Here is a 19,829-nt window from a genome sequence, read left to right on the forward strand (position 1 = left end):
GCAGGGGGCTCGGCGGCTGCTGAGGGGGTGTCTGGGGTGCTTCGGGGGAGTGGGGGCGCAGCGGGCTTCACCCGCGCGTCTCTCACCACTCCAGAGCCTACCTAAATAGGTTAGCTTTGTCGTCTGGTGTGACTACCAAATTTCCTAGTGTGTCTTGCAGGTGCCCCACGTTACCCGGTACCTTCTTTTTGTCCCCTGTGTATTTAAAAAAGGACTTCTTGTTGTCCTTGATCCGGGAAGCTAGTCCCAGTTCCATCTCCGCCTTGGCCTTCCTGACTGCTCCCCTGCATCCCCAAGCAACCGAGGTATAGTCCCCCTTGGTGATGGCCCCTTCCTTCCATTGAGTTTGCACCTCCCTTTTAGCTAGGAGACATTCCTGGATGCTTGTGGTGAGCCATGGGGTCTTTTGTGCCCTCCTGCTTCCTTTGATCCATGTTGGGATTACTCCTTTTGGGCTTGGAGGATCGTCTCCTCAAGGAGTGACCACTCTTCTTGGACACCTGGCTCCCCTCCCCTCCGGGACCTCAGTGCTTCCCCAACTATTCTCCTTAGCCCATTGAAGTCTGTTCTCCTGAAATCTAGGGCTGCTGCCTTGCTGCAGGCCTTTGCCACCTTGCGCTGCATGGTGAATTCTAGCAGGCCATGATCACTGTCACCCAGGTGGTTGAGCACCTGAAGCCCCCTCACCAGGTTGTCACCTGTGGCCAACACCAGGTCCAACAAGGTGTCTCCCTTGGTGGGGAACCTATGTGAATGGTCAGACCTAGCTGACTGCTCTTCCCAGTAGATGTCTTGAAAGTTCAGGTCACCCATGATGACCAAGTCCTTTGACCTAACTACCTCTGTGAGCTGACTGAAGACTTCCTGGTCTAGCTCTTCCCCTTGGTTGGATGGTCTGTAGCAGACCCCCACCGTTAAATCCCCTCAGCCTGCTAACCTCCTCCTGGAGCCACCTCTCCTGCGCCTCCAGGGCCCTAAGTTGGGCGTCTGCAGGACAGGTGTGGGGGTTCCCAATCCCTGCCCCCCCTTGACCTTGCTGGGCAACTCCCACAGGCCAGGGTGTCGGGGGACACCAGCCCCACCATGGGCTCTGTCTGGGTGGAGGTCTCAGACAAGCCTTGGGTAGGCTGCGCCCCCCAGGCAGGGGCCCTGGCAGCACTCCGTGTTGACACCATCGTAGGAGTTGCTGCTTGTTTATGGCTTAGTGCAGTGCCTTCGCCCTGTCCTAGCAGGAGTCTCCCTCCTGGCCATTCCTGCTCACCTGCTGGTGCGAACGCTGATGCAAATGCCAGCACACTCTGTTCGTGCGCTCTGTTCATGCGGCGCGGCTCAGGAGCGCGGCTCCCTACCGGCTCAGCTAAGAGGGATCAAGGGGATTTGACTCTTTGAAAGAAACCTTTTTTTCCATTTATTGCCTCTGCAATTCTGCCATTAAACTGTGCTTTCTTTTGATTTGCTTTCCATCTTTTTTAAAATTTTTGTGGCATGCATTTGTCCTGTGCCTCCAATATGGTGTTCTTAAGTAGTTCCCATGTGTCTTATATTTTCTTCACGTCCTTAAGGGGCCCCTTTTAACTTCTGTCTAATTAGCTTTCTGATTTTGGTGTAGTTTTCCTTTTTAAAGGTTACTGTGATAAATATTCTGGTCATTTCTCATCCTACATGGATGTCAAGTCCAATGGCATTGTGGTCACTAATGTAGAGCAGCTCAGTAGCACTTCCCATTTCCACCAAATTCTGTGTACTACCTAGGAATAGGTCAAGAATGGATTTTCCTCTTGTGGGCTCCGGTACCAACTGCTCCAGGAAGCTGTCTTTAATAAATTCAAGATATTTGGTCTCTGCATCCTGGCCTGATTTTTAGATTGACCCAGTTTATTTATGGATACCTGAAGTGACTCATTATTACTGTGTTTTCTACTTTTGCAGCCTCTCATCTCCGTTAGTATTTCTAGCTTGCTGCTGCTGTCCTGGTCTGAGAGTCAATAATATCCCCAGATGTACTTTTCTTTTTCTGTTGAAACCTGGAATTTCTACCCAGAAAGATTCTGTGGTACTTCTCTTATCTGTTGAAAGATCTACCTGATTTGATGCTATTCCATCTTTGATGTAGAGTGCCATTCCCCCACCAGTATGACCTATTCTGTTGTTTCTATATAATTTGTACCCTGGTATTACAGCTTCTCTCTGATTTTTCTTCATTGCACCATGTTTCAGAGATACATGATATGTCAATATCATTATTTACTGCTAAACATTCAAGTTCCCCCACCTTTAATCTTAGACTTCTAGCAGTAGCATAAAAGCATGTATACTTTGTATTGTTTCCTGGCTGGCTATTTCTGTGCAATTTTTTAATTATTAAAGATTGAAGGACATCTTACCTATGGGAGAGCTGTCATCAGCTTCCTCACAGTATAGGCTTGGTGCAAGCTCTGTATTGAGACTTCACTACCTTCCCCTTACGCAGGTTAAGGAATGGAAAAAAGGGAGATGTTTTACTGACAATGTTAGGAGCCCTAATCTTTTTTCCCAGGTTCTTAAGGGATGGTCCTATCCTTAAATCCAGTTCCAGTTTAACAGGGAACTGGAGCCTTATTGGAAACTGACAATACTATGCTTATTATGCTGAGTTTCCTCCTGGTAGGCATCTCACATGCTGCTCTGCCCTGTAATATCACCCAGATCATAATGATAAGGCATATTACCCCTTTGTGTGTTGCATGTATGCCATGGGCTTCCACAGAACTCCTGCCTCCTCTTTCATGAGGAAATTGATATATATTTTTTTTTTAGTGTGGGGTAAGCTGTTGTAAAGAGGCAGACAGCCTCCTTTTTCTTTTGCAGGTACAGATAATACCACTTTCTTCTGAGACTATGGTGGTGAATTGTCTGAGATAAGGGTCAGCTCAGGACTCCTTGGCATTGTATTTGGTTGGAGTGCATGCATGTTCATGTACAGATTCAGAACATAAAATTGTTCATTCTGCCACATTTTTTTGCATTTATGCCTCATGAAATCAGACTGTGAATGTTTCCAGCTCTCAGTTACTCTTTGGTGAATGTTGTGGGTAAAAGAGAAGAGTTAGTTTGTGCATTTTTTTAAATGGGGAAGGGTGCTTTATTTATTTATTTTTCCTACAATGAAGCTGAAGTGCCCAGGAATGGAAAACTACCAAAACATGTGGCATGCAGATTTTGTTTTGTTTTGTTTTTTGTGGGCAGGGGGAGAGGGAGGGGTTGTTTTTAGTTACAAAAGTCATGAACTGGGAAGACCTCAAAATTGCTGTCTTTGTTAGTTCCCCAGCATATGGGGATGCCTAAAAACTTTTTAAGCTCCAGTGCATGATGGGGACAGAAGCTGATGACAGTGTTGCTGAAGAGACTATTGCTATCCACCAGAAAGTAGGCCCCTTCCTGCTGCTAAACACTGTAGAGAAAGGAAGGGTAGAAAATGCATAGAAGGGAGTAGGTAAGGGCGAATTTGTGAAGGCAACGATGGTGAAGGATGCAGGGTGAAGCAAGTGTTAGGACACTTTGAGAGCAAAGTACCATTCTTTCTTACATACCACATGTCCTCAAATAAACACAGACCTTGTTTTTGAGAAAACAGAATGAAAAAGAAGAGATTTTTCTAGAGATATAGCTGCACAGAGCACGTGCAGAGCCTAATATTCAGCTTGCTCAATTGACCTTTCTGCTCAAACAGAAACTAGTTCTAACTCCTTCACAGCTGAATTGTTAGTGGCTCTTAGCTGCTCAGCCAGAAGCTGAAACTGTAGCTGAACTCCATGGGCAGACCTAGGATTTTGAAAAGAGCTAAAAACAGTTGGCTAGGTTATGAAATAGGAGAAGAGAGACTAGGAGTAGGTAACAGACAGCAAAATTGCTGAAGTAAGGATAACTTGCAGAATTGAATATCAGGACTATTAAAAAAGACAGATGGTGATTAAAACTTGTGGAGTGAAGAGGCAGGAACCAGGTAGATTCGATTGAGCCTTGAAGTCAGTTGATTCCATCAGAAATGCCACTTCTGCTGCTATGCAGTTGGTTTTAAACTTTGGGTAGAGCAGGAATCAAAGTGGGGGAGGGTACAACCCCCTGCCTCCAGTTTGCTCCTGTTGTACTCAACCTCTCCCTCCATACAGCTGCTGGAGAGAAGAGAAGGAAAAGAAGCAACAGGCATTGTACAGTGTCTCCATGCTTTTGTTCTGGCCATAAAACTTGGCCTCCCTACTTAAGATGCAGCCCAATTTTAGAAGGCTAAATTTTAGGAGCAAGGTAACTTGTATGTCATAAAATATTAGTTTTAGAATTATCCATTGTATGCAAGTTACTAATAGGTGACTGCTATTACTATTAAGCAACATACATTCACCAAATACTCCATTTTTCTGATGATTTATTGTTATTCAGTCACTTCTGCTTGCTTATAACCATTACTCCTTTGTATAAAAAGTGATTATTGTGTCAATATGCCTATAATTCTCACTGAGTAAAACACTACATTTTCCAGTAATTTTGTAGAAACTTCAGAATGTCAAAAAGGACTTTTTACTGTTGACAAGAAGTATAGGAAAAGGTTTCTGTGTGCTTGGGAAAAGTCACTTCTTAATGCTCATTTCAGTAAATAATGATTAGTCTACATGTTAGGCTGTATTTTGAATATTAAAGTAGTATGCTTGATAAAAAGTATCCTTGTCCAACTTGTTACTTTAAATGATCCATATATTGAGAGTAACATATTTGAGTGGTTTTTTTTTCTCCCCAATTTCTGTCAGCTTTTCCTGGGATATATACAGCTGAAGTGGCAGTATTTCTGAATGATAGCTTATCTCAATACAAGCTCTCTCTTTCTGGTACTGTCAAGTCACCCAAGATAAGCTTTGACCCTCCACTTTTGATACTGATGCCTGTTCCTCTGGATATGAAAACAGGGACAGATGTGAATATTATTCCACTAGACTACCCAAGGTAAAGCTTCAGCTAAATGTACCAGTTATAGTGAGGTTAACGATATACTTCCTTTTTTTTCACCAAAGATAATGCCTGATAATTGGGTAGATGGGTTGATATTCATATTACTTTCTCTCAATTGGGGAAAATGTAATGTTTATGAGAAAAGCATTGCAATTAACACCTCTTCGTCCTGATCAAACATTGGTGTTGTACTTGTGGCGCATCATTTCTTTATGAGCTTTGTTCTTCAGAAATGTTGTCATCCTTATTACAGGTTATTGTATCAAATTATTTCTCTTCTGGAAAGTTCATGAAAACTGTGAAGAAAAACAGTCTGTTGTATTTAATAAAGTTTAATTAAATAAAAGTCAAAACTTTCTGCAATAGGAGATATCTGTGGTTCTTAAGCTAAGAAGTCTTAAGTCTTTTTTTTATCACAGTGGTTTGTAGAAATTGTTCTCCCTTGAATGCTGAACTACAGTGGGTCACTACTGAAAACCTCAAGTACATCAATAAACAAATTGGCCTCCCCAGTGTTGAAAGACATAATTTTTTTCATTTAATTTCAGGTAACCAGAACTTCTGAGCCAAAATTGTTTTATGATCATAGTTTCTGTATCTACATGAGAAAAGCAAGTGTGTAAATCAACTTTGCTACTCTTGTCTTGCAGGATTTAAACACAATTGTTGCTGTTTTTCACACAGGCAATCAGCACTACGAGTTGAAATTCCAGAACTTGAACCTGAAGGTGGTAATGGGATTAATCCTCTTTCTGTGGAGTTCCCACAAGGCCAAGTTATTGCTGTCTCTTCAGACGGCTCAAATGTAGGACTCACTTGTCATATCAGCTTCAGGTCATCTAAGCCCCTGTCGTTTTTGGGGAATATATTCTTCATTGATGAAGATGAAAACAGGTACCGTACTCTGTGCAAATTCCTTCAGGCACAGTATCATGTTGAGCAGAAGTGAGTGAGGTATAAGCCTCAGGTTTTGAGTTAATTGTGGGGAAAAAAATCCCTAATATAAAATAATACCCTTTTTATTTCCCTGATAGATTCTAGTACCAAAGTACATTGTTGAGCTTTGCTATGCAGGTTTAAGTCATCTAAAGTTATCAATTTAAAAATCTTGTATTCCATTCCTTTTCACCATTAGGTTTTCTGTATGTAACTCTTTACATTTCCCCCAGATTGTCTTAGAAAAATGGGCTCTTGGGTAAATTAATCATAATGTTTCTGCTCCATACTGCTTTTTGCAACTTAAAAAAAATAAACAAATTTAGTTGTGCTGTTCAAGTCTTCCAAGGGGAAGCATTTGTATATAAAATGTGGTATTTCTATCAACTGAGGTTTGTGTAGTGCTTTGTGGTATTTCAGAATGAAGGCCCCTTATGGGTCTAACATATTATTTCTTTATTGCATCATTCACACTGGTTTTTATTGTGTTGGAGGAAATTCAACTAAGTACAGGGATGCATGAACCTTTTTAGTGTTTCCTGTGTATGTCAGGTCTGTAGCTGTTGACAAGAAATTACAACTGGCTGGCTTTCATTATTATAATAATGAATAATTATTTTACTGTGTTTCAAAAAAAATCTCAGTGAAATCTTCACTCCTTTGAGCCCCTCTTTTTCACAAGATATTTCTGGGTGTGGAACGGTCTGGTCTCCTGTCATTATGCTTCATAATCCCTCCTTCCTTTTCATGGTCCACGTGGCACCCTGATGGCCCCACTTTCTCACTGCAGATCTCCAGGGAATACATGGAAGCTATCAAGAGCTTCCGCAGAAAGAGAAAGAGCAGCTAGAAAATCTCTCTATTCCTGTTCAGTGGTGGGTGCCTGTGTGTGTACTGCAGTTGGTGGGGTGGTGCTGGCGTGTGGTGCAATATGTGCGGGAGGTGGTGCTGGTGTGTGTTGCATCCATGCAGCATGTTAGCCCATGACTCCCCACTGGTGCAGTTCATGGGTTGTATGGCCTCCAGGTGCTTAGAAGTTGGAAAGCCCTGATGAATATTAAGAAGAGTATGATTTGGGAATGCAGGTCCTACATTACAAAGCATTTAGAGGAAAGTTTCTGAGACACTGAACTGATTTGCTGCATAAGAGCCTGTATCTCAGAATTTTAGTGTGACTATGCCTTTACAGTACAAACTATATTTAATAAAAAAAATTGAATCCTCTTTTTATAATAACATCCAGGGTGTTTTGGTCGGCAAAGACATTCTTCCTTGGAGGGTTTACTAGTTATCTCACAGATTTCTTTCTTGTCTCAGGGAGCTGGCCTGAGTAGTCTTTTGTCTGCACTTGATGGAGGCCAAGCTGTGACAAATTACATGCTTTTAAAACAGAGGACTGGAAATGTTCCTCCTGGGTCAGTTATTCCCCTCCCTTGTTATTGCAAGCAATTATGTCATATCATCCCTTTCATAACTTTCATAAATCTCTATCTTATCAATCTCTGTCTTAAAGCTCATTATGTTTATTTGTCCTCATCACTCATATTGGGAGTTTTTTTTTTTTTTTTTTTAGAGCCACATCAAGCTGAATAGAAATCTTATTTCTAGCCCAAATTTACTTACCCAAATTTTTACCCAATATTTAACCATTTGTCCTGCTGCCCGGCATTTTAAATTATTCAGAATTTAAGATAAATCTTGTTATAGCTTTTCTCCTTGTACTTAAAACCAAGCCTCATAGCATCCTTGAGACAGCTGAAGAAACTTACCAAGCAACTTTCCAGTCTTGGACCAAGGGGTATCATTTCTTTTTGATCTCTAGATCTGGCAATTGAGCAGACTCACAGTATCTTGGAAAAACAGTACAAATGATACTTTTATTAGGAAGCTAGTACAGCAACAAATGAGGACTGGATGCATGTCAATGTTACTCTATGAACTCTATTTTTTGTCTTTTTAATAACTGCTTGTTTAAAAATGAATAAGAAATATTTTATCTAATTGTGTCTCTGGTGTCTGTTTTGGATTTTATGGGGATTGGTACTCTTGTATATAACTTTGACCCAACATATTAATTTAAAGGAAGAATTGCAGATATATAATTTCCAAATAAATAAATATAGATTAACTTTATTTTTGCTGTGTTTTGTAGAATGAAAGATGAGGTACTCATTGGTGATTTATTGCTAACAAATCAGCAGTGCTGTGTGTGTAAGCAGCACTATCTGTTTACATCTTGTAGCATAACACTATAACACAAGGGATTAAAATAATTTTACTCGTACCCTTTTCAGTGGAAATTGCCTTTATCTTAAAATAGCACTTATCTGCTCTTGGTACAATTGTTATGATGATTCATAGCTACTTACTGTCAGAATTAAATTCCACTGTCACTACTTCCACTGTAATCTCAAATCACTGTGAGTAACAACTCAACGTTAGATTTATCTGAAACATAAAAGCTAATTATTTTTATGCAAAGACTGTATAAATATTTCAGTTGTTGTGCTAGTGGGTTTTTTTCTGCCTCGATCAATATAAATAATCCACTAAGAATATTCTCTTAAGCCCCATTTTACTTACTTTTAAAATAAACTATTACTTGCGATGTGATTCATAAATGTGCACTAAACCTTTTAGTGGGTCATGTAGAACAAGAGAATGTTGAATTGTGAAAAATAGTTGCTGAGCAGGCACAATAGTTAGTTTTAATAACTGTTTTTATATGGTGCAGTAGCAGCTTATCAAACCTTGTTATGGAGGAATAAGCATTTTTACTACATAATAAACTTTGCTATCTATACTGCTATTAAAATGAAATAAAGGATACCACCATTCACTTAAAAGGGAATGTAATGTTTTCTCAAAAAGAAATCAAATAAAGACTAGCTTTAAACTAAAATTAAGGAACATCTAAGCTCACAAAAGCAAATTCGTGCTTAGGATTGTCAAAGGCATCCTAGAATGACTGTTGTATATTCTGCTTTAGAGAACATGAAAATAATAATGTTGGCCTGTGTAACAGAGTGGACTTCTCATCAGGTCTTTGCTGGCCGCCCTGCTCCTGGGGTAACCCCTTGCTTCACTCGCCCGCCATGCCTTGATGGAAAAATATGAGAGTTGTTACTTGTCTAACCTATGGCTGGAGCAAACTGGGCACACAGTTGTAGCTCTTTTCTATAGCCCTGGAGGGCCACTTGCATGCTACCCCTCTATCACTGGGATCCCACTCACCCTGCTGGCTCTCACCCAGCCTCTTTTATATTGCCTTCTCTCAGGGGCCATACCCATGCTGCCCAGCCTCACCTGGGTTTGGGCTTAGCTCTCCTCTTCTCAGTCAGCCCCAGCACAGTCTGTTCAGTATCTTCTGCTACCCTCACCTGAGCAATGACTGAGTGATTATACAATTGTAGGCCTATTTCACTCCTAGCCCCTCACTGGACCACTATGCCCCCACTGGGCCTCCTCACTTGCCCACACTCATGGGGCCACTCTGTTTGCCCCTGTCACATGGGGTCTGACTTGTGCCCTCAGGCTATCCTTTGCTGTCAGGGACTTTTATTATGTATATTAGTGGTGCTCAAACTTCTAGTCCTGTGGGCTGGATGAGTGGTGGATAGCTAATATGCAGGCCAGTTCCTATGCATGGGGTTCAGCATGTAGTTGTTCTGCAGGGTTGGTCCACAGGTGCCAACCCCTTCCACCGGTCCAGCTCCCTGTGTTAGATCTGACTGTGAACACTAACCCTGTATGCCAGATCCATCCATGGACACCAGTTCCACATGTTGACCCTGTCCAATGTGCACAATCCAGCACATGGAGCCATGACATCTGACCTATAGGACTCCTCATGGGTTTGAGAATTGGCAGTGGGAGCATAGTTGTAGCAATAATTGCTGCAACTGAAAACTACAGCAATTATTGCTACCACTGCTCCCCCACTGCCAGATTTCGGGACCTGCAGGGAGTACCATGGACCAAATGACATAGCCCTGTGGGGTGAATCCAGCCTATGGGCTGGAGATAGATCACCTGTTGTGTAGAAGTATAGGAGCATAGCTGTTAGACTTAACTATAGTTTAGTTTTGTACTGTTTCATTTGCTTTCTTTGAGAAATAATTTTTGTTCTTGGGATGATATGCAAAGACCAGCATAGCCATGCATGAAGTCCTCAGGCTTTACAAGATGTTTTTCCTTCAAGTCATCCCTATTAGTAGTGGAAATATAGATGCCCTGTCTGTTTCGGTTGAGGATGTTTGGGGAACAAGTACAATATCTGCAAGTTCTTTTGATATGATACAAAAGTTTAGTGATATGATAGATGCAACATCCAATCCCATGTGGCAAGAAGCAGTAAAGTTTTGCTTTTTAATTCACAGAGACCCCCATTCTCAGTGCTTTCCACCTACTTTTACATTGAGTTTAACAGTTGAGGTCCTCAGAAAGTTTATAGGAAATCTTTAGTGGTTCCCGAAAAATGTGGACAGTATTTCAGAAATTAGGGTCACAAATGTAGACTGTTTGCATCCACATGTAGCAGAAAGTGTGACCACATTACAAACATGGTTGGTCATGGTAGGACCCAGAGGGTGGTAGTTGATGGAAGTCAGTCGTTGTGGTGTGCTGTGACCAGTGGGGTCTCTCAAGGCTCTGTCCTAGGGCCTATACTCATTAACATCTTCATTAATGATGTAGACATTGGTGTCAGAAGCAGACTGGCCAAGTTTGCCGACAACACCAAACTCTGGGGTAAAGCATCCACACCTGAGGACAGGAGGGTGATCCAGACAGACCATGACAGGCTCAGGAAATGGGTGGATGAGAACCTGATGGTGTTTAACACCAAAAAATGGAAGGTTCTCCACCTTGGGAGGAAAAACCTGCACCATGCTTATAGGCTTAGCAGTGCTGTGCTAGTTAGCACTATGGACGAAAAGGACTTGGGGGTCATGATTGACCACAAGATGAACATGAGCCTTAAATGCGATGCTGTGGCTAGTAAAGTGAGCAAAACGCTGGCTTGCATCCATAGATGCTTCTCAAGTAAATCCCAGGATGTCATTTTCCCATTTTACTCAGCCTTGGTGAGGCCGCAGCTGGAGTACTGCATCCAGTTTTGGGCTCCACAGTTCAAAAAGGATGTGGAGAAGCTTGAGAGAGTGCAAAGGAGAGCCACACGCATAATCATAGGTTAGGAGAACAGACCTTATGATGAGAGGCTGAGAGCCATAGCACTCTTCAGCTTGGAAAAGCACAGGCTCAGGGGTGATCTGGTGGCCACCTACAAGTTTACTGGGGAGCTTACCAGGATCTTCGGAGCGACCCAAGGGATGACAGGGTCGAATGGTCATAAACTCTTCCATGACCGTTTCAGGCTGGACATAAGGAAGAACTTCTTTACTGACCGAGACCCCAAGGTTTGGAATAGACTGCTTCCAGAGGTGGTTCAAGCACCTACTTTGAATGCCTTCAAGAGACATTTGGATGCTTATCTTGCTGGGATCCTATGACCCCAGCTGACTTCCTGCCCCTGGGGCAGGGGACTGGATTTGATGATCTTCCGAGGTCCCTTCCAGCCCTAGTGTCTATGAATCTATGGTCTAGTTGCTCTTATGCATATAACATGTTATCTTAAAGAACAGAGTGCCCCCAAATGAGACAAAAAGGAATGCAAAACTCTAGAACTCTTGGTTCAGAGTTGTTGCCTTTTATTAGATCAGCTAAAAAATCTTGAAAAAAAAATCTTCTCCAAATTTTCAGGCACACATGCCCTTTCTTAGGCTCAGGGAAAGTTTAAAGATGGTAAAAAGTCCCCATACGTAGAAAATAAGCTTCATTTTTGCACAGAGGAAGTTGAAGGTCGAAGTCTGGTCCTCTGGGTCCATAAGAATGTCTTTTTGAGTTGCTCTTTGATGTGCTGATAAGGCAGGATTTCTTCCCTGGTGGTGTCAGATGGCAGAAAGGCAGAGAGGCGTAGAAATCTTTCTTCTTGTTGACCAATGAAGTTAAAATCCCAAATCAGCTAAAATCTGGCATCTTTCTTGTTTCAGAAAAACCTCAGCTTCCTCTGTGCAAAAAAGAAATTTTCTACCTACGGGGACTTTTTAACACCCTTAATTTTCCCTGAGCCTGAGGAAGGGTGTGTGTGTCTGAAAGCTTGCAGAAAAAGATACTTTTTTTTTTGCAATTTCTTAGCTGGTTTAATAAAAGGTATCCTCTCTGAACAAAGATTTCTAGAGTTTTGCATTTCTTTTTGTGTCATGACCAACATGACTACCAAATACATCTGCAAATGAGATGTGTATCTTGTTTTCGGAAAGAGAGAGAGAGAGAGAGAGAAGACCTAATGGAACAATTCAATCACCCTCAAACAGCTTACTTGCTACTTCAGTCAAAAGCTAGTTTTCACTCTCCCACAGCCAGTGTTGAATTGGGAGCAGCTTTTGGCTGCCAAAAGTTAGCCAAAGCTACTGCAGTGTTAAAACTGGAGTCTGCCCCTGCAAACTGCTGGTTGGAGAAAAGCAGAGCCTTTGGCAGCCATACTGCATCTTCTTGCATACTCAAAATATGTACCGCAGTTTTGAAGGGCTATTTTTTGGTGAAAAGGTGCATGTGCTACGTAAGTAAATACAGTATTTCTGTTGCCCTGGGGAGAGTTGCTATATGTAATCTTTCCAGACTCGTTGATTCCCAAGCTTATCAAAAAATGAAAAAACAGCACATCAGAAAATCATTGATAATTCTTGCTGGCTAAGGCAACATAGATTTGAAGACTGGAGCTCTAGTTAAATTAGCATCAGATGACGACTTTTTGCTTCGATACTGCTCGCAAGACCCTGTAGTCTGGCAGAAGCTGAGTGGCTAATTGCATCAGGGAATCTATTCTTAGTATATTCAAACATCCTTATTAGCAGTGGAAAAGATTTAAATAGAAAACTTGGGTAAATGCATTTTCCACCTGAGTTCATCTACTGTTTTCAAACAGAATTCATTATATTTGAAAATACTTGCTAGAACTAGAATACATGAGGCCTTCTGAGCTCAGTAAAGGTTGAGCTGGCAACTGTCTTAGCAGTTCACTCTCCAGTGTAAGAATGATCAGTATTCTTACAATGTGTAGCAAGGCATCGCAAAAACCATCCATTACCCAGAAAAAGAAATGAACAACTGATAAAAGGAGAAGAGATGCATCACCCTATAGACTTCCTAAAATTTTAAACCATTTCTACTTATAGCTCCCTCTGTTTGGGAGTATAAAGGATGTGCACAGACCTCAACTGTGATCCAGCACTTCAGTGGAAAGCATGTAAGGATGTGAGTAGTTCACTGAAACCATGCGACTACTCATGATCTTAAATGCTTTATTAGAATGCAGCTTCAGAAAGGAACGAAGGACATGTAGGGGTTGGAGTTGTTTATGTCCTTAATTCTCAAATTCTGAAACAGGGATGCATTCCCCTCACAAGAGGAAACTGTTTAGAAATATGTTTTGTTGCTGTCCATCAAGGCATGGAATCCCACAATGCAGATCAGTAGAAGCAATACATTTGAACAATAATTAATTTATAGGAGTCCTGTTCTTATGCATTTCACAAGTTTTCTTATTGTGGATATCCATAAATGCGGTTATCTTAAGGATAACTATTTAGTTTATTTATATCACCTAAGTTAAAAGGCCTTATGTGGTGGTAAATGGCTTTTAACTATCAAGATCTTAACATACCTTGATATAGTATTTTTGAAGGAATTTGAAGTTGGGCAGTTTGAAAGTAGATTCTTGCTATGAACTGACCTTTAACTCCTGCATTTCACTGGTGAGGCAAGAGACTTGTTTTGATTGTTGTTGTAGGCTAAGGGATACCTTCTGAACAGATGGCAAAGCCTGTTGATTTCAATGAGGACTGATAGGAGGTGAAGGCAGATGAGGGTTGGGTTTCTGTCTAGTGATGAATGTGTAGTTGAATATTTTTAAAGTGTGGTTTATGTCAGGATGCTCAACCCCTGGCCCACAGGCCACATTCAGCTTGCAGAGCCATTGTATCTGGTCTGAAGATCATCCTGCCTTGAGCAAGGGATTAAATGGAATGATCTCCTGAGGTGCCTCTGAACCCTATTTTTCAGTGATTCCATATACCACTTAAACTATATTTCATTTGTTTCATTTTAAGAATTTAGGTTTAAATAAGTTTTCTTTAAAAATCCATTGTGTTGAAACAGCCTGAACATAGCAAAGTATTGTAAAATATAATGGTTTAGAGAAGTGTATTTAACTATGAAGTGGGAATCCAGATCCTGAATATTTGATTGGGGTAGTAGGTCTGGCTTTCTAATTTGGCATCCTATCTATTTGTTAGGGCCACTTTGGAAGTAGAGTTAAGGATGTTAAGTTTTTGGAAGAGGGCAACAATTTTTGGTTCCTTTTGTTCCTGTTCCATCAAGACATTCAGACTATGCTTAAGAAGACTACCATGTAGCAAGGAAGTTAATAATGACGGTATATTATTGGTGAAGAATTTTGCTGATTTCTAACCAAAGCTGCTTGTAACAGGATCTATATTTGTAGCATGTTTAGTTTTTTCATACATGTATTTTAAAACTGTTACATTTTTTAAAACTGACTTTAAGTGCAGAAGTTATCTTTTAATATATAATTTGAAAAGAATAGGGAATATTTTCAGTCATTTTAGTGAAAGATATATTTTAGTAATTCTCAGCATGCTCAGGTGAGATACCTGTCAGAACATTTTTCTGATAACTGCTTCTTTAAAAATACCTTGTATAGATGTGCGAATTTCAGACAAGTTGGCATATGTTAATTTTCCATACCTCAGACATAACTGCTAGATGCAACATAGGAACCATACTGAGTACAGGAGTTTTATAAATTAATTTCTGCCATACTTTATAATTATGGGTGCCTATACACATACATTGAGGCCGTTCTGATGTACTGTAACTACAGTGCTTCAGAGCAGACTTGATTAATCAAGTTTGCTGAAGCATGGTAATTACCACGCTTTAGCAGATTCCAGCGTTATGTGTACCCCCATGGTGGTGGGGGCACTTTTATTAAAACTCGTTTGAGCTTTAGTTAAAGTACCCTTGCCACTTTTTCATGGTGGAGATGCTGATATACATGGTGCTCCAGGCACGTTAATTAGAGCGGCTCTAATTAAAGCACTTCCCCTCCCCCCACCTCCCAGAGCATGTGTATAAAATGCCCTATGGTTGCTATCTCAGTGTTTTAAAATTGAACCTCTTATTTTTAAATATTGATTCTGAAATTTCTTTATCTGCTTATAGAAGAAGCATTAAATCAAAATAGAAGTTGGTTTGCAATAAAGCTCCCCAGTGTCAAAATTTATAAAATACATTTAGCAAGATAGCAGTCTTGTTTAGTATGCTTATAAATATCAGCTGTAATTTTAATTGCTTTTGTGTTCAGAGGGACACAGTTAATTTATTTTGACAAATCCTTTCTACCTCTTGAACCTTCAGATTTAATGATTCTTGCATATTTAGTGTAAAACACTTTTGGATGTGGGAAAAATAGTATTTTAGCCTCTGCTCTTTGAAGCTTATTAAAAGTGTAAATTTTCCAAGGTGAGATTTCCCTACTACTTTTAAGGGAGAAATTCAGTTCTCCTTTTTGACCCCCCAGTGGCTGTCCTACAGCAATGCACCTGTTTGTTTGTGGCCCTGTCTTTGCACTATGGATGTGTAAGTTCACAAAACATGCTACATACTGGCTATCCACATACGTCTGAAAAGGCAAGTGGTAGAGCCCTCCAATTTGTTAGCCCCAGTGGCTCAGTTGTTAGGACCGAGGAAGCAGCAGACCCAGATTCTAGGCTTCTCTTGCCCAATGCATGTTAAATCTTCATGTCTCTGACTTCCTAGCATAGTGTTTCACCCATAAAACAACAGATTAAGCTTTATCCACTATCGTCCAGCCCTTCTTTTGAAACTGATCCACTGCACCTTTCATGGGTGGAGAAGTTTTAACTCCAGTGGGAACATGGGTCCAGGCTTTCTCTTTTTGAGAGTGCCAGCAGCCATGTCAACCAGCCATCTCACTGAAGCACACAACCTCTAGTTTGTGCTTTTCTTCCTGGCCCCATATATCTTCCATTCTTGGCTGCCTGGAAGCCAGCTTAAAAAAATGCTGGAGAAAGGTCTAGGTAATGCCTCATTTGTGCTGAGAGAAAGTTGGTTTTACTGTGTTAGTTCGAAATCAAGCAGAAGGTAGGGTAGGGTGCGACCTTGGAGACTAACTAGTTTAGGGAGGCATGACCTTTAGTAGGCTGCAATCTACTACTACCTGAAATCTGACAAAGGCACAGGGAGAGTGCCTGCAGCCGAAGTACCACTCCTAATGCCCCTGGGGTCCAGTGGGCTGGATCCAGTGGTTCTATGGCACCCTAACCTGCCATAACACCCAGACACACCAACAGCAAGCACCTTAACCTGTCATAGGTCAAGTGGGGGCATGAGGGTTCCTTTGCTTCATCTCCACTACCTGTCTTACCCACTTTTCAGTACTATCAGTTGCCAACCCCTGACTTGCATGGTTGGAAAGTTGCTATTTAGGTGAACAAAAGGAAATATAATTCTTCCCTTGACTCTTCTCTTGAACTTAGAAACTCATCTGACAGTTTGGAAACTTCTGTAATCTCTTCCATGAAACATCTGATAAACATAGCTGGAAAATAGCCATAATTGCTAGAAAAAACTGAAAGAGAGATTTTCATTTAATTGAAGGAATGGATTTTTTTAAGGTTCTCACTTCAAGTTGCTGCAACAGCAGAGAATTGTCTACTTACTGTATACCCATACTTGGCATTTCACCGCACGGACCAACAAATTATCCTGAGAAGTGGTAAGCTGTGAATATTTCATCATTTAATCTCTTTTGCAAACAGTTAGCTACAGTAGTCTATTAGGTTTTTTAACACTATCATAGCTATAGTGATTTTTTCAGGGAATTTATTTTTCCTTAGCTGTTACAAGGGAATATTAAGAATTAAATTTTTGTAATGAATGGGGACTTAAAGTGTATATGTGTCCTTGTTGAAAGGTAAAGGAAGTATATACAAACATCAGTCAGATGTAGTTTATTGAAAAAATGTTTATGGAACAGTTGAACTACAAAAAACTAGAACTCTTGGTTCCAAATTATACCTTTTACTAGACCAACTCACTCCCAGAACAGTTGAACACATTTTAAAATACTAGTTGAAAGATTAACATAACCAATACGGAGAAAAAAATAATAATTAAAGTTAGGCAAACAGAGAGCTATGATTGATTTTTCCATGCGAGTTTCTATCAGACAAGTTATGAAGAAGGAACAAAAAAGTAAGTAGCATAATTTAATGATAAAATAATTACACAATTGTTGGAAACAGTTTAAGCATGTTTAATAATTATTTTCCAGAAAAATAATTTCCTCCTCAAAGTTTCATTAAAAAATTCTGGAATACTATGAAAATACTGATAAAAATGTATTTCATTAGTATGATGTCAAATTTTAAGTCCTAGTTATGTGGATGGGGCTTGCACTGTCAAGGGAAAGTCTTTACTTGAGAATCTAGGTACATCATTTATGTTGGCCATTGACATTCTCTGTGTGGAATGGTCAAGGAAAGGCAAGTGATAAGAATCTGCACAATGATGAAGTTATACTTAAAAGTATTCAAAACAGTTCAGGAAACGTTCAGAAATAAATCTAAGGTTTGTAATGTGCCATACATAGAATTATACTTTAAATGCAGCATGGCTTTGTTTTTCATTCTGTTACACATTACCTTTAGGCTATACTAAGTGCTGCATGATGTTGATTAATGCTAATGTTAGATAAAATTAGAGCAGTCACAGGTTAAGGCTACAAACCATCTCTGATCATCCCCGAACTGCACAACTGTGATTTGCCACTAGAGGGCTGGCGAGGCAGGACAGGTGTCTACCCCTGGTTTAGGTGGAGGTTGGTTGGAGAGATGGGTTTGGGAAGGCAGGAATTTAATGAGATGGGGGCTGGGTAGTGAAACAGGAGGTAGAGATGGAATGGGGATGATAGCTGAGGGTTTGGTGGTGAAATGAAGTCAGTCAGCGGCTGAAGGGTAAAATAAAAATTAAAAAATAGGCAAAATACAAAACCCCCAACCTCTAATGATTTAATAACTTGGGATTGGGTTGTGTGTGTATGTGTGTGTGTGGAACTGGTCATGTGTCTGAGGGTGGGAGGAGCTGGGAACTGGGAGCACTGAGGGAAAGCATTTTGGGGGGAGCTTGCTCAGGCAGCTTAGTGGAGGGACTGGATTTCTTCCTCAGCTCACCACCCACCATGCTGCTAGAAGGGACGTGGTCAGTATTCCCCTCACCCCATCCAGGGGTATTGCATCCTGGGATGCTGGAGTAAAATTTGGTTGCCTTATCGCTGTGGAACGGTCACACTGTAATGTGAGATGGGTAACACAGATCACAGATAAACCTACCTTGGAGTGGCGCAACTTTAAGTTGACTAAGGGGTTCTTAAAACTAGATTTCACATTTTAATATGTGGATAGTCAAGTGTTAATAGCTCTTTGTATAGCCTAAAAGAGTATATCATAAGACTTTTTGTTTAACCTGTTTCTAAAAGTACACAATCAGCCTTTTGCACAGCTAAAAGTCATAGTGCCCAGAGACACCAACAACAAGTACCGTAACCTGTCATAGACAAGTAGGGCATGAGGGCCTTTGCTCCATCCCCACTATTTTTCCCAAACACATTTGCTTGTATTCCTCTACTACAGCTTTGTTTCTACTACCAACCTGTTTCCTATTGCTGTCTTAAGAGATGAGAAGTGTTCTGCAAAAAGGTTCTTTGGATTGTTTTTCCAGATGTAATTCATGTTCTCCAAAGATATGTATCTTACTGTTATGACTCCTACTTATCCTCAGCAGAGCACAGGATTGTGTAAATTACTTTGTAATTTGCTTTGGTTTGTAAAGTGTATGGGATTGAGTGTATTTTCACTTCTCAGTTTGACTGACTGAATTGAGGCACCTGTTAAGAGGAGACCCTGAGGGAACTGGGAGTATTTAGCCTGCAGAAGAGAAGGCTTACGAGGGATGTGATAGCAGCCTTTAACTGCTTGAAGTGGGGTTCCAGAGGATGGAGTTAGACTGTTCTCAGTGGTGACAGGTGACAGAGCAAGGAGCAATGGTCTCAAGTTGCAGCAAGAGAGAATTAGTTTGGAAATTAGGAAAATACTTTTTTACTAGGAGAGTGGTAAAGCACTGAAATGGGTTGCCTAGAGAGATGGTAGAATATCCATCCTTGGAGGATTTCAAGGCCTGGCTAGACAAAGCCCTGGCTGGAATGAGCTAGTTGGGGATGGCCCTGATTTGAGCAGGAGGTTGGACTAGATGATCTCCTGAGGTCCCTTCCAACCCTAATTTTCTATGATTCTATATTCATAGTTTCATAGTTTGTAGGGTTGGAAGGGACTTGAGCAGATCATCAAGTCCGACCCCCTGCCTTGGCAGGAAAAGGTACTGGGGTCAAACTACCCCAGCAAGGTGTTCGTCTAGCCTTGTCTTAAAGCCCCCCAGTGTAGGAGCCAGCACCGCTTCTCTTGGAAGTTGGTTCCAGATCCTAGCTGCCCTGACTGTGAAGTAGCGCCTCCTGATGTCTAATTTGAATCTATCCTCTGCCAGCTTGGGACTGTTATTTCTGGTCACTCCTGGTAGTGCTCAGGGGAACAGGGACTCCCCCAGTGCCTGCTGGTCCCCTCTGACTAGTTTGTAACAGGCCACTAGATCCCCTCCTCAGCTTTCTCTTGTGTAGGCTGAACAGGTTCAGGTCCCTCAGCCTGTCCTCATAGGGCCTGCCCTGCTGCCCCCTGATCATGTGAGTGGCCCTCCTCTGG

The 19,829-nt window shown here is 41.1% G+C and overlaps 1 protein-coding gene across 1 annotated transcript in view; it reads left to right on the forward strand.

The window, feature by feature from the left end:
- Positions 1 to 19,829, forward strand: part of CFAP47 (cilia and flagella associated protein 47) — a 734,432-nt gene that overhangs the window by 146,604 nt on the left and 567,999 nt on the right. Inside the window, exons 25-27 of the mRNA XM_019528459.1 lie at positions 4,782 to 4,974; positions 5,665 to 5,874; positions 16,695 to 16,795. Of these exons, the coding sequence (XP_019384004.1) occupies positions 4,782 to 4,974; positions 5,665 to 5,874; positions 16,695 to 16,795 (504 nt within the window). The remainder of the gene's footprint in view (positions 1 to 4,781; positions 4,975 to 5,664; positions 5,875 to 16,694; positions 16,796 to 19,829) is intronic.

Source organism: Crocodylus porosus, unplaced genomic scaffold, assembly GCF_001723895.1.
Source record: "Crocodylus porosus isolate Cpor-Errol unplaced genomic scaffold, CroPor_comp1, whole genome shotgun sequence".
In the NCBI taxonomy this organism is placed as follows: Eukaryota; Metazoa; Chordata; order Crocodylia; family Crocodylidae; genus Crocodylus; species Crocodylus porosus.